The sequence below is a fragment of the Labrus mixtus genome, chromosome 15, assembly GCF_963584025.1.
Source record: "Labrus mixtus chromosome 15, fLabMix1.1, whole genome shotgun sequence".
Classification (NCBI taxonomy): domain Eukaryota; kingdom Metazoa; phylum Chordata; class Actinopteri; order Labriformes; family Labridae; genus Labrus; species Labrus mixtus.
Genome location: NC_083626.1, coordinates 6,452,579 through 6,478,342, shown reverse-complemented (window position 1 = coordinate 6,478,342; position 25,764 = coordinate 6,452,579). Strand labels below are relative to the sequence as shown.

The window sequence follows — 25,764 nt, the reverse complement described above, 5'->3', positions numbered from 1 at the left end:
TCATATAAAGAAACTTATAGAAACATTTAGCGGATCATGACTTTTGTGATTTCCTGTGAATGTGGAACTTGCTTAGAACGTCTCGGTTTAGTATTTGATAACAATTTGGAAATGTAGGCCGTATATGATCAGTTGATCTGGTCAGTGACATCATCATTGTTGTTTTTTAAAGCTTAAGTTTGGCATTGTTGCCAACGACATGATGATTACAAAATGAGCATTGTGCTGTATTAAAGATGACTTAAATCTAGCAAACGAGCCCATGAACCAAATAATGAATCATTTACTGAGGTAATAAATGAAGTGGGGAGTATGTTCTCTTGGAAGTAAGAAACAGGTACTGTTGAGAATACAGGTCTAAGGCAGTTCTGCATTTGGCTTCACTTTGAAAACTTTAAAGCTATGTCCACTTTATCTAACAGACTGTGTTTGGAAGATATGCGTCACATGCAAGAATGCAGACCAAGAGCTAAATCACTGGTAAGGTTTGAAGCATGAAGAAATAGAAGGTGAGGTAATTTAGTCCCGATTTCAGATGGTAAATTCTCTTCTCCTCTGACAAACTCCATGTCGTCCAAAGTTAGCATTTTATTTAATGTAACATTACTCAGCTTGTTCAAAAGCACTGTACTCGTTCATGTCAGCTTTATACAACATTTATAAAAAGAGCTATAAAATACCGCAAAAGTCCATCACAACATTTAAGTTCCACCAGAAGCTAAAACTCAACAGTGACTGCAGGACTGAATGAGCTGCAGTCATTGTTGTATTTGTGTGTCAGTATGTCATCAACAGACCCTCCAGGATGCAGTAAAGTTTGATCAATAACAGGCACAAACAATTGAATGGCCAAATATTTGTTCTCAGCTCAAACAGGACCCCTCAACTCCTTACATTTACACATGAAACTCCCCAGAGATGATTGTGCCGGTTTCCACCATATCCTGTTTGCTTCTCCTTCAGAGTCCGGGCTGCTGTCTCATCAGGAGGAGGTAGTTGTGACGGAGGGTTCGTAGCTCCGTCAGTCTGCCCAGCAGGCGGCCAAACCTCTGTGGTCCCCCTCGCGCAGCTCCAGCCTGGGCCCCACACACTCTGGACAGCAGGTCTAGAATCAGTTCTTGCATTTTCTCAACACAGTTTGCCGCATGCAGGGACGCACGGTCTGCAGGGCAGGGACACACAGAGGGAGAGAGACAGGTTTACACATTAAAACGTGTTGATATCCCCCTGTTGTAGAGCAGGAAATCAGCAGTCGTTGAGAAGTCTTTAGTCTACCTGAGTGAATCAGTAAAAGGTGTTATTTCTCTGTCACATCCTGCTTAAGCTCCAGATAGGTTATATTGGTTATTTACAGTTGAATAGAGCGTTTGTATGTGTTTTCCTGTACAGCTGTTTGGATTAATTCAGACCAAACATCAGCTAAATAAAAATCACAGATTGCTGACCTGAGCAGAGCAGAGCTGTAGCTGTGAGCAGCGTGTATTCAGCCTCCGTCACCCGCAGCGTCGCCATGCTGTGGAAGAAGCTGAGCACAGGGCCGAAGAGATCCTCGCTGCTGCCTGTTCACACCAGAAAACTGTCCGTTTAATTTCAAATGTCTTGCTTTAAGTTGCCTTTCCAAACCTGTTTTCTGAGAAGGTGTAATTTACCTGAGTTGACCGGCGTCCTGCTGTGGATGTTTTCCTTTGACTCTACGTTTCTCAGCCAGTTGTGTGGTGACATACTGAAAAGCTGCAGGGCTGATAATTTAGGGGGGGGGGGGACGACAATTTATCATTTCATTTATTATACAGGAAAGTTTAAAAGTAACATTAAGTTACAGTTTAACAGGCCTGACTCAGTTTAAAAACTGGTTTCCAGCACGTTCTACAGTCATGACACATCAAGACAAACACATTTACAGGACATTAGCATGGGCGAGGCAAAAACAGACAAATAGAAACCAACAGTACAGATACTGCGAACAATACATGAACAATTAATGAGTGCAGGTGTAAGTGTGGAGAAGGTGTCGTTTGTATGTATTTTTGAAATATGAGGTAGATGGTAAAGTTCTAATGTGATGGGTAATGTCATTTGGCGTATGTATAAAAGAAGGACTTCCGACCATAGTTGTTTTTGTATGCTGGGACTGGGATGAGTGCCAGTATCAGACTTACCTTTCTTTATACGGGTTTCAATGCATGCATGAATCTTAAAAGTGTCTGTGCTGTGTATTCACCTGGACTGGGGCTTGTTGGGTTGTGGGAGAACTGCTGAGCGGAGAGCAGAAACATGACCTCCAGTGAGGAGACGGACAACAGAGAGCTCTGATCTGAGAAATCCAGGAGGTCAAAGCCTGTGAGTGGAACAACATTATAGTTAATCATAAACAATGTCTGTATATAAATTAGATTTCATGTGAACACATGATGATTGCAGATTTTAGATTCTACCTTGATTATGAGTGTCCATCTTACCTGGCACTGTTCTGGCGAACTGCAGTAGTCTTTGCATGTTTGGAGATAAAACCTCGGACAAACTCTCCCCTTCTTCTGCACACGGCCACTCGAACAACTGAGCACACAGACAAGACACCATGAGGGCAACAGAAGATATAACATAAATATATCAGCTTAATAAAAGTACACTGTGCCGTACCCTGCAGTGGCTGCTGTCCTGAGCTCTGTACTGTCTGTGGGCCTCCACCATCCTGTCCACTAAGTACTTCTGCTCTCTGGTTAAACTGGCAGACAGAGCCTGGTGCAACACATGATCAAACCAGTATCAGGATCATTATATAACTTCACACTGTTACAGATACAAGATAGAAACCAACTTTTCATCAAAGAAGCTGCACAACAAATTATTCAACCACCAATCAAAACATGTTCAGACATTTAGCCTGAGTGATACATTCCCATCCATCAATATGTTTTCAAGTTATTTTATGTGCATTTACTGTAAAGCTTTCAGGTGTAGACTGACATTTTCTCTTCATTGTCCCTCAAGAATCGCCACTGTTGTTGATTCATATGTTTTTTGTTTTCAAAAAAGGAATTACATCTGTGTTCAACTTTATTTTAGTCAGTGTCATACATTCATCTTTGACCCTTTTTATAGATCAACTCCTAGCTGTCCTGCTAATGCTAAGCTAATCTAATGCTTAGTTAGTACCACTATGACCTTGCTAAAAAAAATGCCTTTCACTCCATCCAGATCTTTTAATCAATAACACATAATCAGTCCTTCTTTGTAGTACCTGTGCAGGTAGTCTGCTGGTAGAGCTGACCCTCCTGCTGTCTGTGTTCTCCTCCTCCTCCTGTCCTCTTCCTTTACCTCCTTTTCTTAGTCGTTTAGACTGGCACTGCACCTCCGTCAGAAGGCCTGACAAACAAAGGATTTATGTTTACAGATCACACTAGCCAAGTGACATGTAATCCTTTATTTATTACACAATGAGCGGTTTTGTGTTGTCAGAGGTTAATTACATTCAGCTAGCATCCCCACAGCTTGGCACTTCTTCAGCCGGCAGTCCTGGCACTTCCTCCTCATGTACATGTCCATCTCACATCCACCACCGCTCTTACAGTGATACACCGCCTTTTTAGTCACACTACGCCTGAAGAAACCTACAGCATCCAGGGTGAAGAAGAGGAAAGAATGAGCAGGGAAGGTTAAAGGGAAAGATTATACAAATTAAATTGAAGAAATACCTTTGCATCCCTCACAGGTGAGAGCATTGTAGTGATACCCTGAAGCTTTATCGCCACACACCACACACAGCTCGTCCTGACCCCTGCCCTTCCCTCCTAACCCCACCCGAGTCCGCCGCACCAGAGGCAAACCTCCGACCCCGAGCCCCTGCACCAGACCCCCGCAGTGTGGCTCGGGACTGGGGACACAGGGGGGCTCCATGCAGTGAGGGCTGTAGTGGTACTGAGGATGGCATGGCTGCGAGGAGGAAGAGGAGGAGGAGGGAGAGGAGGTGGAAGAGGGGGGAGAGCCATAGAGGGGGAAGGGCAGGCTGGCAGGGTTGTACTGTTGTTGGCTGTAAGGGAGCAGCTGGAGGTCTGGGTCCTGCAGGGGGTACCCCAGAGGGTCTGTCAGCATGTCTGAAATGGAAAAAGATGAAAGTCAAGTGACAAATGCATTTTGAGATTTGTAGGTCAGGGATGTTGGTTCCATCCATTATCTATAACCGCTTTTCACGTTTGTGGTTGCAGGGGGATGTCATCGTGCGAGAGGCAGGTAGGTAGAGTCACCAAATAACCTAACGAGCGTGTCTTTGGACTGAGGAAGGACGCTGGAGTACCCGGAGAAAACCCACGCATGCACGGGATGTAAGCTTAACTAAAATGTGGTTGGACCTGCAGACAAAAACAACGTCATTGTGGATTTGCACTTCTGTGTTAATGTTAATTGGATTCTCTGTTTTTATCAAACGATTAATTTTTGTTTTTATTCACTGTCTTGTTCTTTTCTTTGCCACGTCTTTGCCTTTAAAGCATTTTCAATTGCCCCATTGTTGAATTCTGCCATATACAGAAATCTGCCTTCCCTTTCTGTGAGAGTTGTGAGCTGATTACGTTTTTCCTGAAAAAGCACACTGTAGGAAACTTTGGACAGGGATGCAAGCAGGATTATTTTTAGATCTGACACGTGGATAGAGAACTTTAACTAATTTCATGAAAGGATCAATATTGAGACCTAGACTTTACTTATCCTTAAGGTGAGTGAGTTCTGAAGTATCCTAGGTATGCTGCTTTTTATCCTTTTTGTGGTTATAATGTTTATATGGCACATGGCATACATAGTTTTTCTTTCCCTGTACACATATGCACAGTTAGATATTCATGTATCCAGGAGCAGTTTAACAGCAGTTAACCCGTAGTAGCAGTTTAAATTAGACCCCTACAAAAATCCAAAATGTATCCCAGGATACTCCCACTTTTCACACACGCACACCTGAACAGCAGAATGATTTTCACAGAGAACAACTTCAGGATACAAACATGAATGAGCATGTTAATCAATACTGTTACGGAGTCAAAGTGCGTCACTGAGAAGTGTTCTTACGTGAGTCGTGTGATTACACCGCCTATACGGCTCTTGTGGGACACAATAAAGAGCTGAGAGTGACATCTTGTGAACTTGCTCAGACTGCTGAAACCGGATGCAGCTGAGAACTACAAGTGCCATCACAGATGTTTTTGATCCCCTTTTTCTGGATACTTCACTCTTTACAGGCCGTTCAATGAGAAGTCTTTGACGACGGGTCGGCAGTTTGTTGTTTTGCAAGTCCGGTGTCCTTTGAGAAAACATGTGTGACCACTGGCAGACTCCTAAAGCCCAGCTGGACCAGAATAACTGTGGGATCTGTTATTAAATGATAAAACTGCAAGTGCTGGAGATGGGAAGTTAAAGGCTAGGACATGATGTCTGAATATTAAGGGTTAACAATTATAAAGAAATCTGATAATGTGAAGAAAATGTGTTCTTTAAAACTGTGGCTGGAGTGATCCTGTAAGCTTGAAACCATCTTCCTTGTAGCTTCTCTGTAGGGTTGCTAAAGGGGTTAGCTTTTTTCTAGCTTGGCTTAGATTTAAGGCTAGAAAAAGGGAAACCATTTGCTCTCCCAAAAGGCAAAAACATAATCCACACTCCAGCACTTCTTAAGCTCAAGATTTAAAACCTAATTTCAATCATTACAAAACAAAGTGGATGGCAGTTCATGTGACATGCAATGTGCTTTTGCTACGACAACATGTCATGCTATGTTGGACAATAAACCTGGACAATCTGGATGTTTGCACTATCTATAGCAGCGTGATGCTAGGTTGCATGTTTTGATGCTCTGATTGTCGTGTCCAGAAGCGTTTTGGTCTATGCCTGGTAAAAACACAATTTGGAAATGAAAAATGAACAGAGTTAGTTCTAGGTTAATTTGAAGTCTTCGTGTTAAGCTAAGCTGAGCTAACTTGTGTCTCTTGCCTACACCTTCATGGTCATATATTTACATGTTGGTGGCAGCAATATTAAGATCTTACAATAGGGTGAAAAGGTGAACTAGCATTAGAAGCTCTGCATTGATAGGTCAAAATGTAAATGGACTTCAGCTTGTAAAGTTCTTTTCTAGTCTTCTGACTACTCAAAGCACTTTTACACCGCAGGTCACTCCTACACATTCACACACTGATGGTAGAGACTGCTGAGTAAAGAGTCCATCAGTATTAGCTAATCTCATTCATACACATGTGTACGCCGCAGAGGAAGCAGCAGATTCAACCTTTGGGTTAAGTGCCCAAGGACATGAGGGTGCAGGAGCTGGGGATCGAACCTCCAACTTTCTGGTTGAGACACAACCAACTCTACCACTGAGCCACAGCAATCCGGGGTAAGAAGGGGGGCTTTTACTGTTTTAGTGGTAAAGGGTGATTCTTTGAATAGTTCAAAGTACTAAAGAAGTTTTGCTGACAGTGAACTTGAGGGACACCTATTAATCCCTTCTTACTTTGTCCTTTAATTATCTCTTTCGTTCTCCCTCCAGATGTTTCCTGTCTTTACCAGATTGTGCAGTGATGCTTTTTTCCTTGGGTCCTTGTTTTCTCAGTTTGTGACAGAGCTGTGATCCGCACTGTTTGTAAACCATGTGAACACTGTCTAAACACTTCTCAGCCTCCCTTCCATCCCACGCACGACAGGGAGCCAAACAACACCAGCAAACTGCCCCCCATAGCTCCCCTCTTCACCTCCCCCCCCTGCTCCTCGGGGCAGGAGGAGAGACAACAGGGGGAATTTGTTGATGATATAAGTTGTATAAATAGATCCTCCAAAGCACGCTCAGCCTCCCTCCGTGCTGTGAAAGCAGCGAGCCGGCTGAAAATCTTCAAGAATTTATTTGTTTCATGACATGGAGTCCTCAAACGCATAAATAAATGTTTGGCGCCATTCATTCATCGGCTGTGTGAGTGAATGGGATGAGGCTGTGTTGGAGACAGAGTGGAGTAACATCGCTCTTGTATGACTATACAACGTATGAATGAGTCACTTAATAAGATAAGCTATAGTTGTTTGTCTCTTAAACAAATATCGTGTGAAATATGCAAACGTTTACTTACAATATTTTAGTGAAATGGATTTTCTTTTTTACAAACTACCGCCCTAAAACAGTGACATGAGAAATATTTACCAAAGTCTGTTCATGTAAGCTAACATTAGCCTCTGTAGGCTAATTGTCACATCAGACCAAGTATATCTGTAGCATCACAACCCCTGATTATAATGCACTGAGAATGTTGCAATTTGATGTGTACGACCTTAACTATTAACTTTTAAGATAAAGGGAAGTGTGGGAATGGAAAATCTTCTTTTAGATTTACAAAAAAATCCCTGAGTCAGCACTGGACTAAATAAATGAACCAGTTAGCAGACACATGTTGAAAACATGCTGACTTGATGTCTGGAAGTTTTCATAAAATGGTCTTTAATAGAATATAGAAACAAGAAAAGACTGAGGGATCCAGATTGGACTGAGGTCACAGTAATGAAATAGGCCGGTTCACTTGACTTTCTATTTGTGTGTGTCTTCAAAGAGTTCATCCTTTAACTCTATAAAATGAAGGCTACAACACTGCTGCCATCTTTCCATGTAGACATGGGGGTAAGTTGCTTACTGTCATAGGAACTGTGACCTGTTGAAGAAAATAGTACCCAAAACAGTGATTCCCAAAATGGAGGCCCCTACGGTGGGGGGCAAACAGGGGGGTCCTGTAGGGCTAAATAAAAACGAATGCACATCGTTTTGCGATACACGCAAAGCATGGCAAGTTTTGTGAGAGGACCCCCAGGTGAACAAATGGCTAATAATGAATCTACACAAAAATGCAACGACTCATCTTTCACCGTCAGCTTCCCCTGTGCAGCAGCCACACTCCTTCCTCTTGTCACATCCTACCTGTGTGAGGTATATATTTCTGCTGTTGAATCAATCGACACAGAATACGACTCAAAGCTGGATATTGAAAATGAACAAAGAGTGTCAGTATTACAGCTGAACCTCAGACAGAAAATCTGTCGCCCAAAACAAGCCCAAACTAGTGAGATAGATTGTAGGACTGGAAGTATACATTTTCATCTTTTATTTCAGGGAATTGTCCATCTTCAATCAGGTTTTTAAAAATTATGTTAAGAGCTATGACTGCTGATACATCTTAAAAATGGGGAAGTTTCATGTGGCATTATCATTTTTATCCACTTCCTCTGTAAAAGCCACTTGTTAGTTCTAAGTACAGTAACTATTCTGTACTTTTAGCAGAAAAAGTTTGAAATAAATATATAAAAATATAGGAATTTGTTAGTAGAGGGCGTGACTGACAGTGTGACTAGTGTAAAAGGAAATATTTTAATGTCTTAATGTGTATGATGAGGGTTGTGGGGGGGGCCTTGGAAATATTTTTGTCTGCCAAAGGGGGGCTCGGCAGAGAAAGTTTAGGAGCCATTAGCCTTAGAAAGAAAGTAAATGACTGTTCATTGAATATGCAAGAAAAGGAAAGAGAAATCTGGAAAAAGTGTGAAAATTAAACCAAAACTATGTAATTATGAAAAAGGAAATGAAACCTAGGGGGTTATGACCCGCGCCCCATGTACAGAGGCTAAAGTACTCGCCGCAGTGGTCATGGGTTAGAATCCGGCCTTGACCCTTTGCTTCATGTCATCCCTCACTCTCTCCTCCCATTGACTGTCTCTCTTCAGCTGTACTATCCAATGAAGGCAAAACAGTTTTTTAAATTCCATTGCATCATTTGTGCCCACCTGTCTTTGACTTTAGAAATATCCACCTGCCAGTGAAACCAAGGATGTAGGATGTTAAACAGCATCAAGCCTTACCAAAAGAAATGTCATCACACGTTCAATTTACATAAGTTATTCATATTTATGTTAATATTCTTCCACTGCAACCCATAGTTCAATGGATTAATCTAACAACAAGACAGAGTGGGAAAAGTTCTCCCTCATGTCCTACTTCAGTGGTTTGTTCATTATCTTTAGCATGAAAATGTCACACAGAAAATTTTAGAGGCAAACGAAAAAATAGAAGAAGAAAAAAGTCCAGATGGGGAACGTGATGAGAGGAGGAGCAGCAGAGACAGAAGTGTGACTGTGGACTCACCATAGTACTGGAGTGGCTCTGTGGAACAGTATCCATCCGTGGAGGAGAGAAACCCTCCTGCTGAAAAGTTCATCTCCCACTCAGTCCACTCTCTCATCTGGACAGAAGATCCTCTCCTTAGCTTCTAGTGCTGGATCTAACTTCACACACACACACAGACAAAGAGATTTCCTCTGAGGATTCACACAGATATGAAGGATCTGGGAGACATTCCCCAATCCCCAGGATGCATCCAGGTCTCTTAGCTGTCCAGGCCGATGTCCCAGCCTATTTTTAAAAAAGCAGAGGGGGAGAGAGCAGCTGAGGCTCTTGGTCTGTGGTGGATGAAGTGCTGGAGGAGGTCTTAACTAATCCCAGGGGGGGAGGTTAGACGAAAGGGAAAGCAGGGACACCCAGGAAGCAAAGGGATGGGACTGTGGTCCAAACAGCTGGACCTGGATGGGACTTTACAGAACTGAAGAGAGCGAGGATGGATTGAATGAGGGAAAGATGGAGACTTCATCCCTCGTGTGCAGATTGAGTGACACTCATGTTGTGTGTGTGTTTGGATTTTGCCTGAATGGATGTGTCCCAGAGTGCAACAGCTGGGCCGGGTAAAGGAAATAATAGTTTTTATTTGATCTAATGAGTCAAAAAGAAATCTCTATCATTAAATCATGATTAAATGAACACTTTCTGAGCTCTTTATGTCACTTTTTTTTTTACTTTAAATTACCATGAAACAAACTCTATTATTTAAGCTTAATGTGTGTGTACATGTGCGTGTTCTGTGTGTGTGTGTGTATCTGTCCGCGTTTGTCCTCCAAGCCTTGGGAGTGTGTTTACTCTACCTTTTGTTTACCGCTGTTCTGTTTGTGCTGCGGTTAATATTTGACAGCCGTTAGATTTAAGGGGCTGAGGGACCTCCGCCTCCCCAACAGACAGTAAACCAAACCGGCTCAGAGCGAAAGGAGCCGAGGCCCGAGGCACCCGGAGGAGACAGAGGAGTGACCTCCACACTGGCCCTTAAATCTCTAAGTAGCACAGTTTGACATGCAACATGCTTACTGAGGATTAACGGCATCTTCCCGCCCACATATCACCCCCCCCCCCCCCCCCCCCCCCCCCTCACTGGTTCATTATGGGAACCAGGACTGACTCAGAGAGCTACAGAGGAGCCGGTCATGCTCTCTGAAGCTGCAGCCTTCAGTGGAGTGATCACGATCGATCTCAGTGACAAATAACACAGGAATCCGGTTGCAGCTACACAGTGTCGTCCTTTAGGAGATTATGTCCAAAGGGTAAATTGGTACACATGTGATCACTGTACTCGATGAAAACAGGGCTGAGAGATAAGCTGTACTGGAGGGACAAAAACGAACCAGAACAAATAAATAAAACCACGTGTCAAAAATAATTACAGTAAGTGATGTGATACAGAAACAAACCAAACGTTGAACTTTGCTGGTTGGACGCAAGATTCAAAAAGCCAAATGTCAGACTATTTAGTAGTTTGTATTTAATCACATTTCAATAGTAAATTAAGAATTCAAACCAAACTAGAGAAAACTTTAGAAAAATCTTGAGAGACATACAGTCCAGCTTCTGAAAACAGACGAGTATTATAATACAAAGCTGCCTCAATATGAGGGGAAAAAATACAATTGGCTTAAAATGATGTCCGCCCTACGTGGTGACTTCACAACAGCCCTACGTTGGGACATGAAGACAGCTCGACGTCGAAAAACGTTGCCAGCCCATCATGATTTGACATCAATCCAACTTCATAAAATGATGTGAACTCAATTTTGCCAGATTTTCCAGGAGGCTAGAGGCCCACCTCCACTCCACCTGTTTGCCTGTTGCTTTGTTGTCCTAAAGTTAGGTTGAGATGGGGACTGACTTTTTTTGGGCTTCAAAACTCTGCTTTAGTAACCAACAGGTGACTTCACAGAGGCTGTGTCCATGTTTTATACAGTCCATCTATGCTTTAAACTATTCAAAGTTTAGTAGTTGTAGCATGTTAGCATGCCAACATTAGCTTATTAGAAGTAAGTGCAGTCTAAGCGGATGGGAAATTGGTTAGTTTAGCATGTATTTTACATTTCAGCAAAGAATGGGAAAAAACACAAATCCTGACATAATGTTAGCGCTTACCAAAGCCAGTAGGATACCGAGACTGGTTCCTGCTAGACCCCTAGTAAAATTCTCCATTAAATGGGGTGTGACCACTGCATTTGATCAAATAACATTTAGTGAGCGAGCAGGTAGGGATGATGATGTTTGTATCCTGGCCTCAGTGGTCAGCTTGTGTGATCTTGATGACCAATCTGCTTCACGCCCTTTTCTGCTGGCCAGTAAGTGTTTACCACTCGTCTGTTGATACTGTGAATACATCCGATTACACCTAGCATTGAAAGAACTCAAAAACTGTCATCACTGTCATAACTCTGTCACTCCATCTGTCAGTTCAGCGTCATGCTTTTATTGTCTTGTTCTGCACCCTGTGACCCTCTCCCCCTTCCTGTCCATCAGTGAAGTTCTGCAGCTGTAAGGTACATGAACAGGAAAGTCAGGAGGATTTTAGGGGGCAGCCTTTTTGTAATTTTCAAGAAATTTTCAGGAGTGCACGTGTGGAAAAAGGCTTATGCTAGATTTGTGTTACTTTCTGGAAATGCTTAAATCCCTCGCTTATAGAAGAGGTGGTCTGTTGTTTTAAACAGTGTGTCACCATGGCAAAACAAGCCATCAGGCTTCCTCCAGCTGTCTCTGACCTCTGATGAGCGGAAGTAGAGTAGAGTGCAGGCAGCACTGCTAGGAGTGACACTAAATGATAGGGACAGTGACTAAGAGCGTGCAAATGTCACCATGGATCTTCTGGAGGTGTCACACAGTTGGACACAAACACACACAGAAGCCTGACTTTTAAGGGCTCACCCCAAGGGAGAGGAGTGTCAAAGAACGTTCACATGAAGCGTGGTTATTTGTTAACTTGGACATTAGAGCAAACCGTTCAAGAGTTTCTCAACACAAACTAGATGCACCGTGATTACTGAAAACGTGTGCAGAAGAATAGGAATAGGGTTTGATGAGATGAAAACAAATTTTCCTTTGTGGTTCTCATAGAAGAAAACAAAGTCATGGCATGCTCAAATCCTTAAACTCATCAGTCCTAAATCACTCACAGCACAAGCCCGGAGATAAATTCAGCACATCATAAATCCTGTTTAGAGCTTCGTAGCCATGTGACAAGCTCACCTCTTTATCAGAGAGCTATTGGCTGGTAGCTACAGCTCGATAACGGCCCGGACTGTTTACAGATCCCTGCTGGAAACTGACACTTACATTAATGTAGCCTCAGGAATCTTGAGTAAAGTCCATAGCTTGTGTTTGAGCATATTTGGGTGAGTTTGGTTGGCTGGTTTCAGAAATCAAGAGAATGACTGTACATTTTGTAACAGTTATAGGAGTATTTGTGTTAACCTCTTCCAAAGATCTGAAGATTTTATCGCATAATTTGACTTTAAAACTTTGTTGTTTTCTCATTTTTTCCCATGTTTTGTCTTTTTCAAACATAGATAATGTACAGTATGCCTGTAGTTATTCCCTGTTAACAATTAAATTCCCTACCTAATGCTGCATGAACAAAATGTATACAATACAAGTATTGAAATAATACTTGTAATCCAAATCAGCTGGTGTGAATTGCATAAAAAAAAAAAATCCAAGCTTTGGACAATTTCTTGTTATAATGTACAACACTTGGCAAGGAAAATCAGCACCACATATTCGTGTATAAACCCTGCATATTTGGCTGTTTCAAAATGCATAGCACACAGTTCAACATTGTCTATGAAGAATTTCATTTTATGTTTTAGATGTTAGTCAGAAGCAGAAGTTGTGGACTCACCGTTGATGGTGCTGCGCTGAGCGTCCTGGTGTCCTCTCGCTTTGTCTATCTGTCCAACTTTTTGCAATGTTGGCTTGGGCCCAGCCTCATCCCACACTTTTCAAATATACACAAACACACACACACACACACACACACACTGACACACACACACACGCACACACACACTCACAGAGTAAACAGAGAGAAAAGAGACAGTCACTCTTGATGTGTGTTTGAGTTTGAACCTGACCAAAGATCTTCTTTCCCCTGTAAATGTTATCTTGCAGGACAAAGGATGTGAGTGGCAACAACAAAATGCTGCAGACATTTTAAAGAGAAGACATGAAAACATAGCTGGAAACACTAACATGTGATGGTAATGTGTGTCATCATTTAAGTCAACATTGTACAATTTAAAGCATTACATATAAATGTCATGCTTCGGGCTTCTTGGCTGCATTGTGGGATTTAACTAGTCACAAAGCCTTCCTCCCAGCCCTGCTTATAGGAATCATCTCATTAAGAAATTCCCAGTATGGAGTGTTTATAAACAGCTTCTTGTTCATCCCTCGTGATGGATGGGTGTTCCCTATCACTGGCTCTTCCTGCTAACTCCCTAGCCTGCGTTACAAGCTCTCTGCCACTGTTTCACAACTACACACACACACACACACACACACACACACACACACACACACACACACACACACACACACACACACACACACACACACACACACACACACACACACTTACTGAGCTCCTGATACTTTTTTTGCTGGCCTTGCTTTCTCTGTGTGTGGGCCCTTACATGTTTGAGTGAGGGTGATGTGATTGCATTATGTTTAATACAGACGTTAAGTGTGTGTGTGTGTGTGTGTGTGTGTGTGTGTGTGTGTGTGTGTGTGTGTGTGTGTGTGTGTGTGTGTGTGTGTGTGTGTGTGCGCGTGTGTGGGTGTGTGTGTGCGCGTGTGTGTGTGTTTGTGTGTGGGTTGGTTGGGGTGGTGTGGGGGAGGAGGGTGCAACTGAGAGGCCAGTGTGAATCTGCTAATGAAGAAAAACAACATGGCTGTCAAGGCCTCCCGGGAGCAGGTCAAACAGCCACTGGGGGGGTTTTGGGGTCAGCAAAGGCAGAGGGTCAAAGGTCAACATCAAGGCCAAGATCAGGCCTTGACCTCTGCTGGGCTTAAAAAGAAGTGAGAGTTAAAGAGAGTAAATGGTTAGTGAGGAAGAGCTTCCAGATTAATTTGTATTTGTCAGTGTAACAAAAATAATAATTTTTTTTACAAATATAAATGAGAAGGGGGGGGGGGAATGAAACACCATTAGTAAGCATATTGTATGGAAGCCTGTCAGGGTCAGGCATGATGGAAAAAAAACTTTCAGAAATACAGTATTTCTGGGAATTACATGAAATATTTCAAAGAAAGATATTTTTTCATTTAAACTATGTGGGGAATTTTTTTTTTGTTGCCTGGTTTCTTGTTATTACGAGAGAATTGGTGGAATGTCATATGTTTTTTCTCATCGCTGGCATTAACACTAGCCTCTTATTTATTGCCAGTTTAAGGAAGGGTATTTAAGCCCCTGCTACGCCTTGTTTTAGGGTTTTAGGATGGATCACGGATGTAAGTCAGGTGTCGGATCATTTTTCAGATCAGCAAAATAAAAATAAAAAAGGGAGAAATTTAAATTGCCCAGTCTTTATTTTTCTTGTTTGAGCTTCGGCAATATTAATCATAAACACACACACAAATTATTATTATTATTATTATTATCAAATGTGTGTGCATCTTTTGCACTGGCTGCTCCTGCATTGAGTGTTGTGTGAGTGACATCAATTATCAAACAGGGAGCATGGGTTTAGGGACAATAGTTAACACAGTGCTGTTGAACAGATTGTGTAGATACGTTTGCAGCTACAGGCTACAACAGGCCGTGGGGTATCATTAAGTAAATTAGTTCACCAATTGTTGTCATAGGCAACCACGATCAGATAGCTGCATCACAAATAGGTACGTGGTGAGAGTGAACAGAGAAAAGAAAAAGTGATCGATTAAGAAGCCACTCGTGCTGAAATGTAAACACGTTACAACCCAATTCTATGTGAAAGTGGATCAGACTGTCTTCTCATTTGTACAGCGCATCTCCGTGTCACCTACACACAATACTTGAACCCAGCTTTCTTCTCTCTGAGACTCTGCACAGGGATTTATTAAACACCATGGTGATAAATCTTCATAAATCTGCAGGTCGTTTGGTACAGATCGTTGATCAATTGTTATCCACTGAAGCACTACCCAGTCAGTCATTGTTAACGCACAGAGGCAGGATATTAGGAGAAGTCTGTGATCGACTGTCAGAGGTAGTGACAGAGGTGTAACAGGTGAGATGGTGGTGATGTATGATGGCAGAGCCAGCGAGGTGGTACAACTTTTTTTTAAGATTTATTTTTGGGCTTTTTGGGCCTTTAATGGAGAGTTAGGACCGTGGATAGAGTCAGAAATCAGGGAGAGAGAGATTGGGGAATGACATGCGGGAAAGGAGCCACAGGCTGGATTAGAACCTGGGATGCCCGCGTGGAAGACTATAGCCTCCATACATGGGGCGTGTGCACTAACCACTGTGCCACCATGCGCCCCAATGTGTGTGCATGTCTGAGTGTGTATGTGGCGCTACTGCTGTTTGTCTACACACTGTGCCTCTTGTGCTTCTGTAACACCGTAATGCTTCATGAAATCCCACACTGGGACACCAATATAACATCATTGTGGATGCAATGTTTAAGTACCTCGGCTAAGGGAAGGGGGAACTTTGTTATGGCGCTGTTGCAGAATTGCAATCTGTAAAGGACTATCAAAAGCTCGACTTTAATACTGAAAGTTCAAATTTATTCTCCATGTTACAACCTTTTAGTCAATGCTGTGATTTTTTTTTCCAAATACAGAAAAAACCTCTGGCTTCATATTCGTTATTCTGTTGCTCTGACACTCTTCTGTAGGATTCTGACAGAGAAAATGGGTTTTATATTTATTTAATCTGTACAGTACACTGACCAACTGAACATTTTTCATACTTCTCAAAGTACAAAACAAACGTTTGTTGTGCAAAACTGAGACTGTATCCTCAAATGTAGCATTGTAGTGAAAAATGTGTTTTATCTCCAGTGCAAATAAAACTGGTCGAGAGTCTGTATTAAAATAAAATAAGTGAATGACTTTAATTTAAAATATAACTAAAGTGCACCAAAAAAGAAAACATGCTTAAAACATTCTTGTTGATTCCAGTATATTAAAAATGGACTAAATACAATTTACAATAGCAAACATTTTGCAGACACGTCACTGAAGCAGATTCAAGTTACATGAGATCGTTGTGAAGAGTGTAAACGAGATCAGACGGCGCTTCACGTAGTTGTTAGTGTCATAACCGTTAGAGTATTTGGCAACTTCAAAAACACAGGATTTAAAATGAATTAAAAACTCTGTGTGGTCTGGTTAACCCTACCAGCAGGTTTGAGGCTTGGCTTTAGATTGAGGTCGTGACCTAAAATCTTGAGGACTTCGTCTTGTGTTGTGGTCCATGTATGACACCTGAAACTCTACACACCTTTAAAACATTACAGAACATTAAAGGTTGCTTTGAGCACATCACTGCAGCTGAACCCAAGTGAAGAACTTCATCTTTCACACACATTCACATACATTTGTGTTTAAAAACACATTATTAACACTAAACAAGCATAATAAATAAAATCAGAAAATTAAGCTTAAATGTACAACTTGGTCATCCTGATTTCGTTTGAATTATGATTCTGAGGGTTCACTTGAAGTGAGTGTCTGCTTGTGTCCCTTTAGTGCACTCATGGTTGGTTGGTTCAGCTCGTCATCAGAGGCGTTCTTTCATCGCTTTCGCTGTCAACCACCTGCTTTGGTTTACGGTATATCAGGAACTGGACAGAGATCTGAACCACAGCGTTAAGGAAATCAAAAAGGACTTCCTGGAAAGAGTGTTCATGGGTGAAAACATCTGAGAGAAACAGAAACTATAAAGAACTGAAGATGTGTTTGTGTTCATGTCTGTTGGTGCATATACTTATCTGTGTATAGATGTGCATGCCTGGGTGTATGTATATGCATGAACGTGCATTTTCAAGAGAATATCATAAATATGTTAAATTATTTGAATTATTAATATATCTTTAAAAATGTAACACTAAATTTCCAACACCTAAGCACGCTACCAACCGTCACATATTCTGCTCTAGCATTACCAGCTGGAATCTTAGTATTTAATTAGTCCACCATGAAGTTTTTTAACAACCACTTTCCAATGTCTGCCCATGAATTGAAGCTACAGGCAGCAGATGTTAGCTTAGCGACACATAAAGACAGAATGCAGCTAACCTGGCTCTGCCAAAAAGGAGAAAAAAACACTCCAGTAAAAATGTATACAAGTATTCTACATACGCTAGAGCCGATTTCAACAAAGCCTAAAATATAATGCTTGAGCTGAAAATCTCTGATTATGATATTTAGAAAACTAAAGTGATTATGGCATCTGTTCAGTCAAAGCTTTATACTGTTACCATGGCGACTGAGTGTAACTGAGTCCTACACAGAGAAATTATTCACTTTATTTTGTACCGTGTGAGAAAAACTCATCACTTTGGTCTGCTAGCACACGACAGATTCCCCCCAAAAAACTGCGTTGTGATTGGTTGCTCTGATGAGGATACAGCCGATACAGGCAAAGAGAAAAACAAGAATGGGAAACTATGGGATCCTGAAACACTGTAGAGGTTCAAGCTATTCAAAGCAGGCCTGGTTTAGGATCTTTTTGTTAGATATTATCCGGTGAATAAATCTAATTCTTATAAGTCTCAAAGTATTTGACCTCTGTCTTATCACTCGGGTCGTTGAAAACGCTGCGATAGAACTATAACGATTTTGTTAAAAAAAAATGCTTGCTTCTCTGATATTCAAAAGATGCTACGATGATCCTTTGTTGTGCTGTAATCTATTCAGAGCAGGCCCTACATAAACCAACACCACTCAACGGGTAACATGCCTCTGCCTTTTACATTCTTTGAAAACAAAGCAGCGAACGATTGTGAGACAAATGGTGCTGCCTCTGAAGAGCACTTAACCATGTGGGCGTTTGCATCGTTAATACTACAGATTGTGTTTCCACGAAAGAGGTCATGAGACCCGTCCTCTCTGCAAGCTCAGCACTTCCTAAAAATGTAACATGTATGTGGCATTAAGGAGAGCCCTGAGGCCTGGCGGCTACAGCTGCTGAGGGTTTTTCTTTTGTTCTTTCTATAAAAGGATACCATGATGTCCAGGAAGAGGGTGCCGAGGCTGCCGACCAGCCAGGGCAGGTGGTGGACCAGGTAGCTCCTCTCTCCATGGCCGTCATCAGGGTTCTTTAGCAGGACACTCAGGCCGTACAAGGTGTTCCCCAGGATGACCAGAGCGAACAGGAAGTAAGACACCCCTTCTGTCGACTTCCTTTTGTACTGTGGGGAGAAATGAGAGAAGATGTAACATACATTTTTTCAGTGACATGTGCAGAGGCATCATCAATGCTGCTTTTGAATTTTACTCACATCTTCACACACTTTAAATTTGATGCCCCTTTATATACTTAGTCGTTTTATTTTATTTGTATGGACAAGATTAAACCGAAATGTTGCCATGCGATGTATTGTAGCAGAGTTGGCTTAAAGCTTGATCAGGCCATTTTATATCCTAATGGGAATATTCCTGGTAAAATAAAAATGTATAAATTAAACTTGTTCTCATCTGCAGTCTCTTTGCAGGTCACAGTTACAGACCGCAGTTCTAAACAGCACAGAATAAATAAGACAACGGTGCACACATACCTCATAATAACACGTAGCAGTACATCACAAACATGCACTTTCACACCAGCAATGAGTGTTAGTTAAGAGGGAATGGGAAAGTGGTGTTTGTAAAGTTTGGTGTCTTTGAGCAGATGTTTCAGTTTGGTCATCTGATATAAATAATTCACTGTGTGCATCCACAAACACCAAAACAACTGCTACTTGGATGAAATGGCTGTTTGTGTTTTTAGGTGTTTTATTTGTTTGGACATCACTAAAGGTGCATCTTTACATTTCATCTGTACACACCTGTTAATTTGCTCTGGAGTTCATGTGCACGCAGGCTTCATTTGCACTATTGTTTAGTTGAAATACATTCTATACATTGTCAGATTGTGCATATCATGTTCATCATCAAACACACCTTTACAGCTCATATATCTGCTTCTTTTACCACTTCTGATTTATCTTTAATTATACGTTTTTTCAATAGTTTGTAGATTTAACTTGTTGCACGCTCTGCACATTATCATGAGAAGGATACCTGACTTGAGATGTCAAACTTGAATTGCTGGTAGTTCAATAACTTTCATGTTTTGTAAAGCGATTCAAGAAGTTCCTTTTTTTGGTTAACTACTGAAACTAGAAGAGGTCAAAAAGCTCCAGCAGCACGAGTAGTATGAAGTTCAACTTTATAAGACCGACGATCCAAAGATTCATCCAAAGTACTCAAAGTTCACACATTCACAGTCGTGTGCCATAGAAGGAAATGAATGATGATTAATGATGTGTTTGTTTTGTTATTTTTATGTATTGTTTCTTTACTGTTGTTGAACCTCAATCCACCAGAACCCAACACTGATGTTCACTGTTGTTCTGCAGACGTAACTGAAAGAAGAATTGCTATATACAACATCTTAACCTGCACTCTAGTTTCTGGACGGCCGACCTCTGACTGATGACACGTTCAAAAAACTTTCCGACTTTCTTTGCACTTCCCCATAAAGTGGGATATTTCATTTTATTGGTTTAACATGAGCTGCAAACAAGCAGGTCATGCATTAAAAAGGAAATTCCCTTTTTATTTAAATGCAACTTTTTTTTATTATATTTTGTGTTATTTTGATGTTTTTAGCTTGGTAGCTTTAGCTAACCGAGGAAGCCTCTGATCTTTGCCTCTGGTTTGATAATGGTGAGAGAGAAAAAAATATTTACTTACGAAAAGATTCACTCAAAATATCAAAATTTCAAAGTCTGCACTATGAGCTAATGTTTAAGTAATGTTATGATGTTCAAATACATTCTAAACAGACACTGAGATAAGTAAAAGTCCATGGACAATAAATACAAAAGGTTTAAATAAATAAGTTAAAAAACAGTTAGTGATTTAAAAAGTCGATGGCAGCTGGGACAAATGATTTGTTTAGTCTATTTGTCCTGAAAGTTCAATCTGTGGCCAGACGGAGGCAACTTAAACTCTGGAAACAAAGCATGACTGCGATCAGCCGGGATTGACTGAGCCTCCTTTAAAGTCTTAGTTTAGTTCAGGTGTGTTCAGTCACTGAGAGTCAAACCTGCACGCAGTTTAACTATACACGGCGGTCTGTTGTGATTCCTAAAGCTGAGTGACCCGAAGCAATGACCACGCAGAGTGTGGAAACAGATTCATTAACATGTAAAACATTTTCATATGAGTGTTGTCAACATTAAAACGTTGAGGCTTGCTAAAAAAGATAACACACCGGCGAGCTTTTGTACTTACAGCATCAGCTTGAAGATTGTTATATTGAATGGATTTTTCACTTTGATCCGTTTGTAGTATGTAGGAGTATAAGTATCAGTAGTTATTTATCACTTACAGGATGTAGCCAAACAATCCACACATTAGTAGGAGAGTCACTTGAGGCATACTCACGTTAGTGTGCATCTGTGGTAGTCTGGAAAACAGGTAGAGCACCGACGACACCGAGCCGATGGAGAATCCGATAATCTCTTTAGGAGTAAACGGCTGAGGAGACAGAAAAGTGGACTCGTTACACCAAAAAGGACTGACATCACTAGATCCCTTCCCACTGGGCACTTGTAAAACAAATGAGTGTCACTAACCTTGATATTGTCGATGGCTGAGAGCAACGTGCGACTCCTGAACCCCGAAGAAATAAGTTCCTGTTGGGAGCCCAACCCGGGAAGGGTGACTAGGCTGGTTGTGAAGCCCAGGATGCATGCCACACCCACAACATACGTGATCGTACTGCCTGGAGAAGACACAACACCTGTTTTCATCCTCAGTGTAAAGAGAGATATCTCAGCACATTTCTTCAGGAGAGGCTTACTGTGTCATAGGTCACCAAAAAAGGAAACAAACACCACAACACCATGAGGCATGTGATAATGTTGTTACAGGGAACAGAGATTACCCTCTTCCTCTGTCTGGACTTGAGTTGGATCATTAAAGGTATCAACATGGATGTAAGATCTCTTTAACTACCATTAAACAGCTGCAGATAAGGACACATGTGTGTGAGATAACAGATGTGACACCAGAGTGCAAACAAAGCAATAAAATGTGCGCAGCAGAAAACGTGAGCTTGGAATTTAGAGACTCACTGTCATTCGTTTTGTTCCTCATTTTGTAGTAAATGTACATGGCCAGCATCACCAAGTCTGCTCCGACGTAATAAATGGCCGTGTACGTCTGGAAGACCGGGAGAGAAACAGACATATTTTACAAACTCATACAAAACTTGATTTTTCCCCCGACAAATAAAGTAAATTCTATGAATTTGAGTTCAAATTCTAAGCTCCTTATCTTTTGCCAATAAGTTTGAGAAATGTCAGATTTTCTAGGAATTTAATTACAAAAAAAGTTAATCTTGCAATCGCAGAAAATGGACTACTCTGTACCCCTGTATGATTATTGGTTCTGAAAAAGGGGGATTATATTATATCTGAAGGAATTTAATGTTGAGGATAGATGAATTATGATTGAACGTAACAAAGTAAAGACCAATTTCTTGGGGCAACTTGATTGACTGGTTCTTTTATTCTATTGTCCCTTCATGTTTTAATTCTGTATATCCACTTAGTTGCCTCTTAGAAATAAAAAAGCTTTGTAACAAGTTCAATTGTAGCTCTATTTGCTGTTACCCTGGATGTGCTGCTTCTGTTCTTTTTCTATTGTTTTCATTGATATGAAAATGATGCACATCAAAACATTATCAACAACATTATGAATGATGCATTAATAATCCAAGTCCTTTTTCAAGACATAAAAAATAAACATAAGCTTGAAACAGACTCTAAACTTTTTTTAATAACTTTGCTTTTTTGTCATGTTCTTCTTGAAATGAAAGAGAAGATTTGCCTGCACGCTTGCTCAAATGCCACATGTCTCATTTAATCACAACTTTTTGACCAGAGGTGTTCTCGTGTCTTTGTGGCATTTGAGCTGTGTGTGTGCGGGCATATCTCCTTCTCTCTGCTGTTTTAGTATTGCCCTGTACCTACGTGATGTTTGTGTGTAACTACATCCCTTATTCTTTAAATGAAAGAAAATTGTGTTAGTTTTTTTTTTTAATCCTAGTGTTTCTCATTCCTTTAACATTTTATAGACCAAACAATTCTTAATTTTTTTTTTTCATGTTTCCAGTTCAAAATAAAACAAAGGGTTCAGCCATACTCTGTCATGGGCCACACTGAGTCAATCACATCACTGCAAGTCACCTGAAGTGGAAGCTGGTCTGCCAAGAAGGAGCCCACCAGATTGCAGGAGTCGCCTCCTAACCACAACACCAGGAACCAAATAGAAATGGCACTGTCCATATTCCCTGTTTTACAAGAGTTGATGTACTGTCTGCAATCAGAAAAAAAGAAGAAATGTATTTGGTGCCTGGAGAAGAGAGCACCTCTTTTGAGAAGCCAAAATGTCGCTATAAACTGAAACCAAAACTTACGGAAGAGAAGACACCATGAAGCAGAGGATGGACACGAGGCCTGCGAAGACGCTGGCCATATCTCTGCCATCCCGGGCACATTCTCTGAGCCCTTCCCAAACCCATTCAGACCCATTAGGGCACAAGGAAGTAAAGTTTGAATCAGTGGTCGATCCAAAATGACTCTGTGTAGGGACTGCAATGGCCCCCATTATCTGTAAGGGAGAACAACCTTTGTAAACATCAGATATATTACTAAAAGACATCATTTCCCTACGTTGTTTGATTTCCATGGCATATTTAAACCTATTAACAAAGTTTAAGTGCATCCAGGAGACCACAATGAATAACACATCTGCCTTGACCATATGGTACAGATGTGGAGCTTCATTACATGGTCAAATGAGCCATTTGAACATCAGAAAGAAAGCATTATATGGACCATACATACCGACAAACAGCATGTTTCAATTAAACATTATTTTACATCAGTGGAAGATGCTAAAGACTTCAAAACAACATGAGAAAAGTCCAACATAGAGCTGTTCACACACTGATTAGATGTGTAGCTACTTTGTATGCTGGGTAAAGCTAGAAGAAAAATATACAAACAAACCATCAACAGAAACCAGCGAATAATAAAACATAATGATCTGTTAGCCTCTTAGCTACCTGACAACAATAACAACAACAACAACAACAACAACAGCTACCAAATATATAAAACAGATAAGTTTCGTTTGAGGCTTTTTCGTTGAAAACGATAAAAAAAATAAAATGAAAGCAGTAACTTCTCTTACCTGTGTAGCCGCTGACATGACGAGAGACTCCTTAGCAGAACAAAAACCACCGAGAGACTGAGTGGGCAAAAAAAAAAACACGGAAGCAAGTGATAAACAAGCGTCTACAGTGTCAGTGCGCTGATTGGTCAGTGCGTCAGAACCTCAGTCAGCGTCACGACGTCACGACAGTGGGCTTCAGAATAATCACGTGATTTGCAGCGCCTGAGCTCCAAAACAATTCAGCAAGGCTTTCAAAAACTAGGAAATTTATATTTTGTCATTTAATGGAAACAAATATAGACGTTGTATGTTACATGTTTTTTAATTTTCCAACAAATAATTTCTTAGCATAGGCTACACAGGTGTTTAGGAACACGGGTACAACTTTCATCCGATTATTTTGATATCGATTTTAACACTCGGCTAAAATTGATCCTAGGCTCTGAATTTTGATTTGATCCGATCAGCATTGGTGGTCTGAGCAGGGAATCCCTGAAATTCGTGGAAGATTTATTGAGACTGTGGGACAAGCTATTGGTATGCTTTCATGTAAATGTGACTTTTATGTGGAACTGGAGGAAACAAAGTGTTACCCATCTGATGTCCCAGTCCTCACACATTTCACATGGTCTCCTCACATATCTATAAGCCTTGCTAAACTGGACAATTTCGCTCCACATGGTAATTCAGTCATTAGCGAGGCCTCCTACATTCTTTAACAAGCTTTGCATTAGTGTACAGCCGTGAAAATCAATGCACTTCTAATATCCAGGTCAAGAGTAAATCCTTTTAGAAAGGGCTCGTATGTAAATGTTCGCACTCCGTGATCGTTAGGCTGTTTTTAAAGTTCATTATATAGTAACAGCTCATTTTAATGTAAAGATGTTCAGGTGGATCATTGAAGTCATCACCAAACAAAGACTTTACATTTCACCACTACAACTTGTGCTACTTCCCTTGTTAACTTTCCAATAGTTATTAGTTTTACTTTGTTGTTTGTGACTCAAGTCAGTCAAAAATCATTCAAATCATTGTGACAAAGAAAGATAAAACGTCCTACCCGGAAAAGACGATTAAATCAGACTATGAATGAAAAGAAAAAGGAAGGATACCTGATGATGCAGTGTTTGTCATCTGACTGTATGTCGACCTGACGACTCAGCATTTAAGCAACCTGACGTCAGCTCCTCAAGTTTACTGCAAGGCAAGTGTCTTCTGTGTCATGTGCTTCAAGTTGACGGGGCAGAAATAAAACGTCGACTCCTTCCTGACATCGTATAAGCGTTTAGATATTTAGGAGAAAAAAAGCTCTTTAGACCTTCTATTACAATTCTTATACATCGATGGATGACAAATTCAAGGATAGCCAACAAAGTGACTTGGCACTGATTCAGCATGTCCCATTCTTCCAAACTATATTTTGTGAACTAAGTGGAGGGTCTAGTTTACTACTACTAGCTCAGTGTTTTGCTTACTGTTGAAACTTGTCGTGCGGCCTTCTTGGAGAGACTTACTTTGCTTTTCAATACCAAATGTTTTCAAAACAAGTTATATTTTTAAACCAGAGAGAGAGAGGGTATGAGCACCTTCTAAATTGTAAAACTCCATTGGCAACTATAATCGTGCCAACATATCTGTGCAATTCTGTACAGCCGGCTGTTTTTTGGTTATTAAAAGCAGGAAAGATCCCTCATACTCAATGTTTCCGACTTCTATTTTATTGCCCTGTTAATGTGTCTCTGATTTTCTCTTAAAACACATTTTCTCCCTCCTCCTTTTAACTGGCATGATAATCTTTACACTGACACACGTAGTCAGGGTGAATGCAAACAGACTCTTTCTTACTGCACGGTTTTAATGCTTTCTGTATCAGACCAGGTAGAAGGCGTCGAGAAGAAGTCAATCTCTAGTTTATGGATTTGTTTTCTTTTGTAGTTTAAATTAAGACCACCAGTTATTCCATAAGTGACTTGTCAGGAGCTTCTGTTGTATTGCGAGCTCAGAGTTTTTGAAGACATGTTTCTTGAATCCTGGATGAATGAAAAGAAAAAATGATCTTCATGTCGAGCCTGTGTGAGACTATTTTTTTTGTTGTTGTTTTTGTACTTTGGGTAAGCAGCATCTTGCCGTCCCGCAGACTCAAAACTCAACTACACATTCTTTTTTGATATATTTCCAGA

General features: G+C 40.9%; 2 protein-coding genes across 4 annotated transcripts in view; both read right to left on the bottom strand.

Annotated features, from left to right (window-relative positions):
- The window catches only part of slc66a1 (solute carrier family 66 member 1), a 514,023-nt gene extending 489,290 nt beyond the window's left edge, over positions 1–24,733 (bottom strand). Inside the window, exons 1-9 of one of the 2 annotated variants that reach the window (XR_009676050.1) lie at positions 24,645–24,733; positions 23,603–23,659; positions 22,824–23,017; positions 22,594–22,723; positions 21,478–21,565; positions 20,977–21,125; positions 20,786–20,878; positions 18,358–18,543; positions 16,838–16,986 (exon numbers count right to left, since the gene is read on the bottom strand). Coding sequence is in view for 1 of the 2 variants with exons in the window: in XM_061058553.1 (XP_060914536.1) it covers positions 16,900–16,986; positions 18,358–18,543; positions 20,786–20,878; positions 20,977–21,125; positions 21,478–21,565; positions 22,594–22,723; positions 22,824–23,017; positions 23,603–23,620 (945 nt within the window). In the remaining variant the exon portion in view is untranslated. Of the gene's footprint in view, positions 1–16,040; positions 16,987–18,357; positions 18,544–20,785; positions 20,879–20,976; positions 21,126–21,477; positions 21,566–22,593; positions 22,724–22,823; positions 23,018–23,602; positions 23,660–24,644 lie in introns of those variants that run through there. The other variant, XM_061058553.1, reaches the window with a different exon arrangement.
- On the bottom strand, positions 576–13,185 carry nr1h5 (nuclear receptor subfamily 1, group H, member 5). 2 transcript variants are annotated; one of them, XM_061057536.1, is made up of 11 exons: positions 13,041–13,185; positions 9,152–9,287; positions 3,696–4,094; positions 3,471–3,611; positions 3,242–3,366; positions 2,641–2,739; positions 2,460–2,556; positions 2,222–2,338; positions 1,650–1,739; positions 1,446–1,559; positions 576–1,162 (listed from the first exon to the last, which is right to left on the bottom strand). In XM_061057536.1, the coding sequence occupies exons 2-11, from the start codon at positions 9,246–9,248 to the stop codon at positions 960–962; spliced, it is 1,482 nt and encodes a 493-aa protein (XP_060913519.1). In that variant the 5' UTR covers positions 9,249–9,287; positions 13,041–13,185; the 3' UTR covers positions 576–959. The 2 variants fall into 2 exon arrangements, with proteins under 2 accessions (XP_060913519.1, XP_060913520.1); XM_061057537.1 differs by having other exon boundaries at positions 9,152–9,291; positions 13,041–13,181.
- Positions 24,734–25,764: the final 1,031 nt, after the last annotated feature.

What these genes read in the sequence shown, in the direction of transcription:
- nr1h5 (XM_061057536.1), bottom strand. Translation starts at nt 9,248, where the DNA reads ATGAGAGAGTGGACTGAGTGGGAGATGAACTTTTCAGCAGGAGGGTTT. An exon ending in CCCAACAAGCCCCAGTCCAG is followed by an intron (nt 1,740 to 2,221) that starts GTGAATACACAG and finishes CTAAATTATCAG; the next exon opens with CCCTGCAGCTTTTCAGTATG. An exon ending in CAGGACGCCGGTCAACTCAG is followed by an intron (nt 1,560 to 1,649) that starts GTAAATTACACC and finishes TGGTGTGAACAG; the next exon opens with GCAGCAGCGAGGATCTCTTC.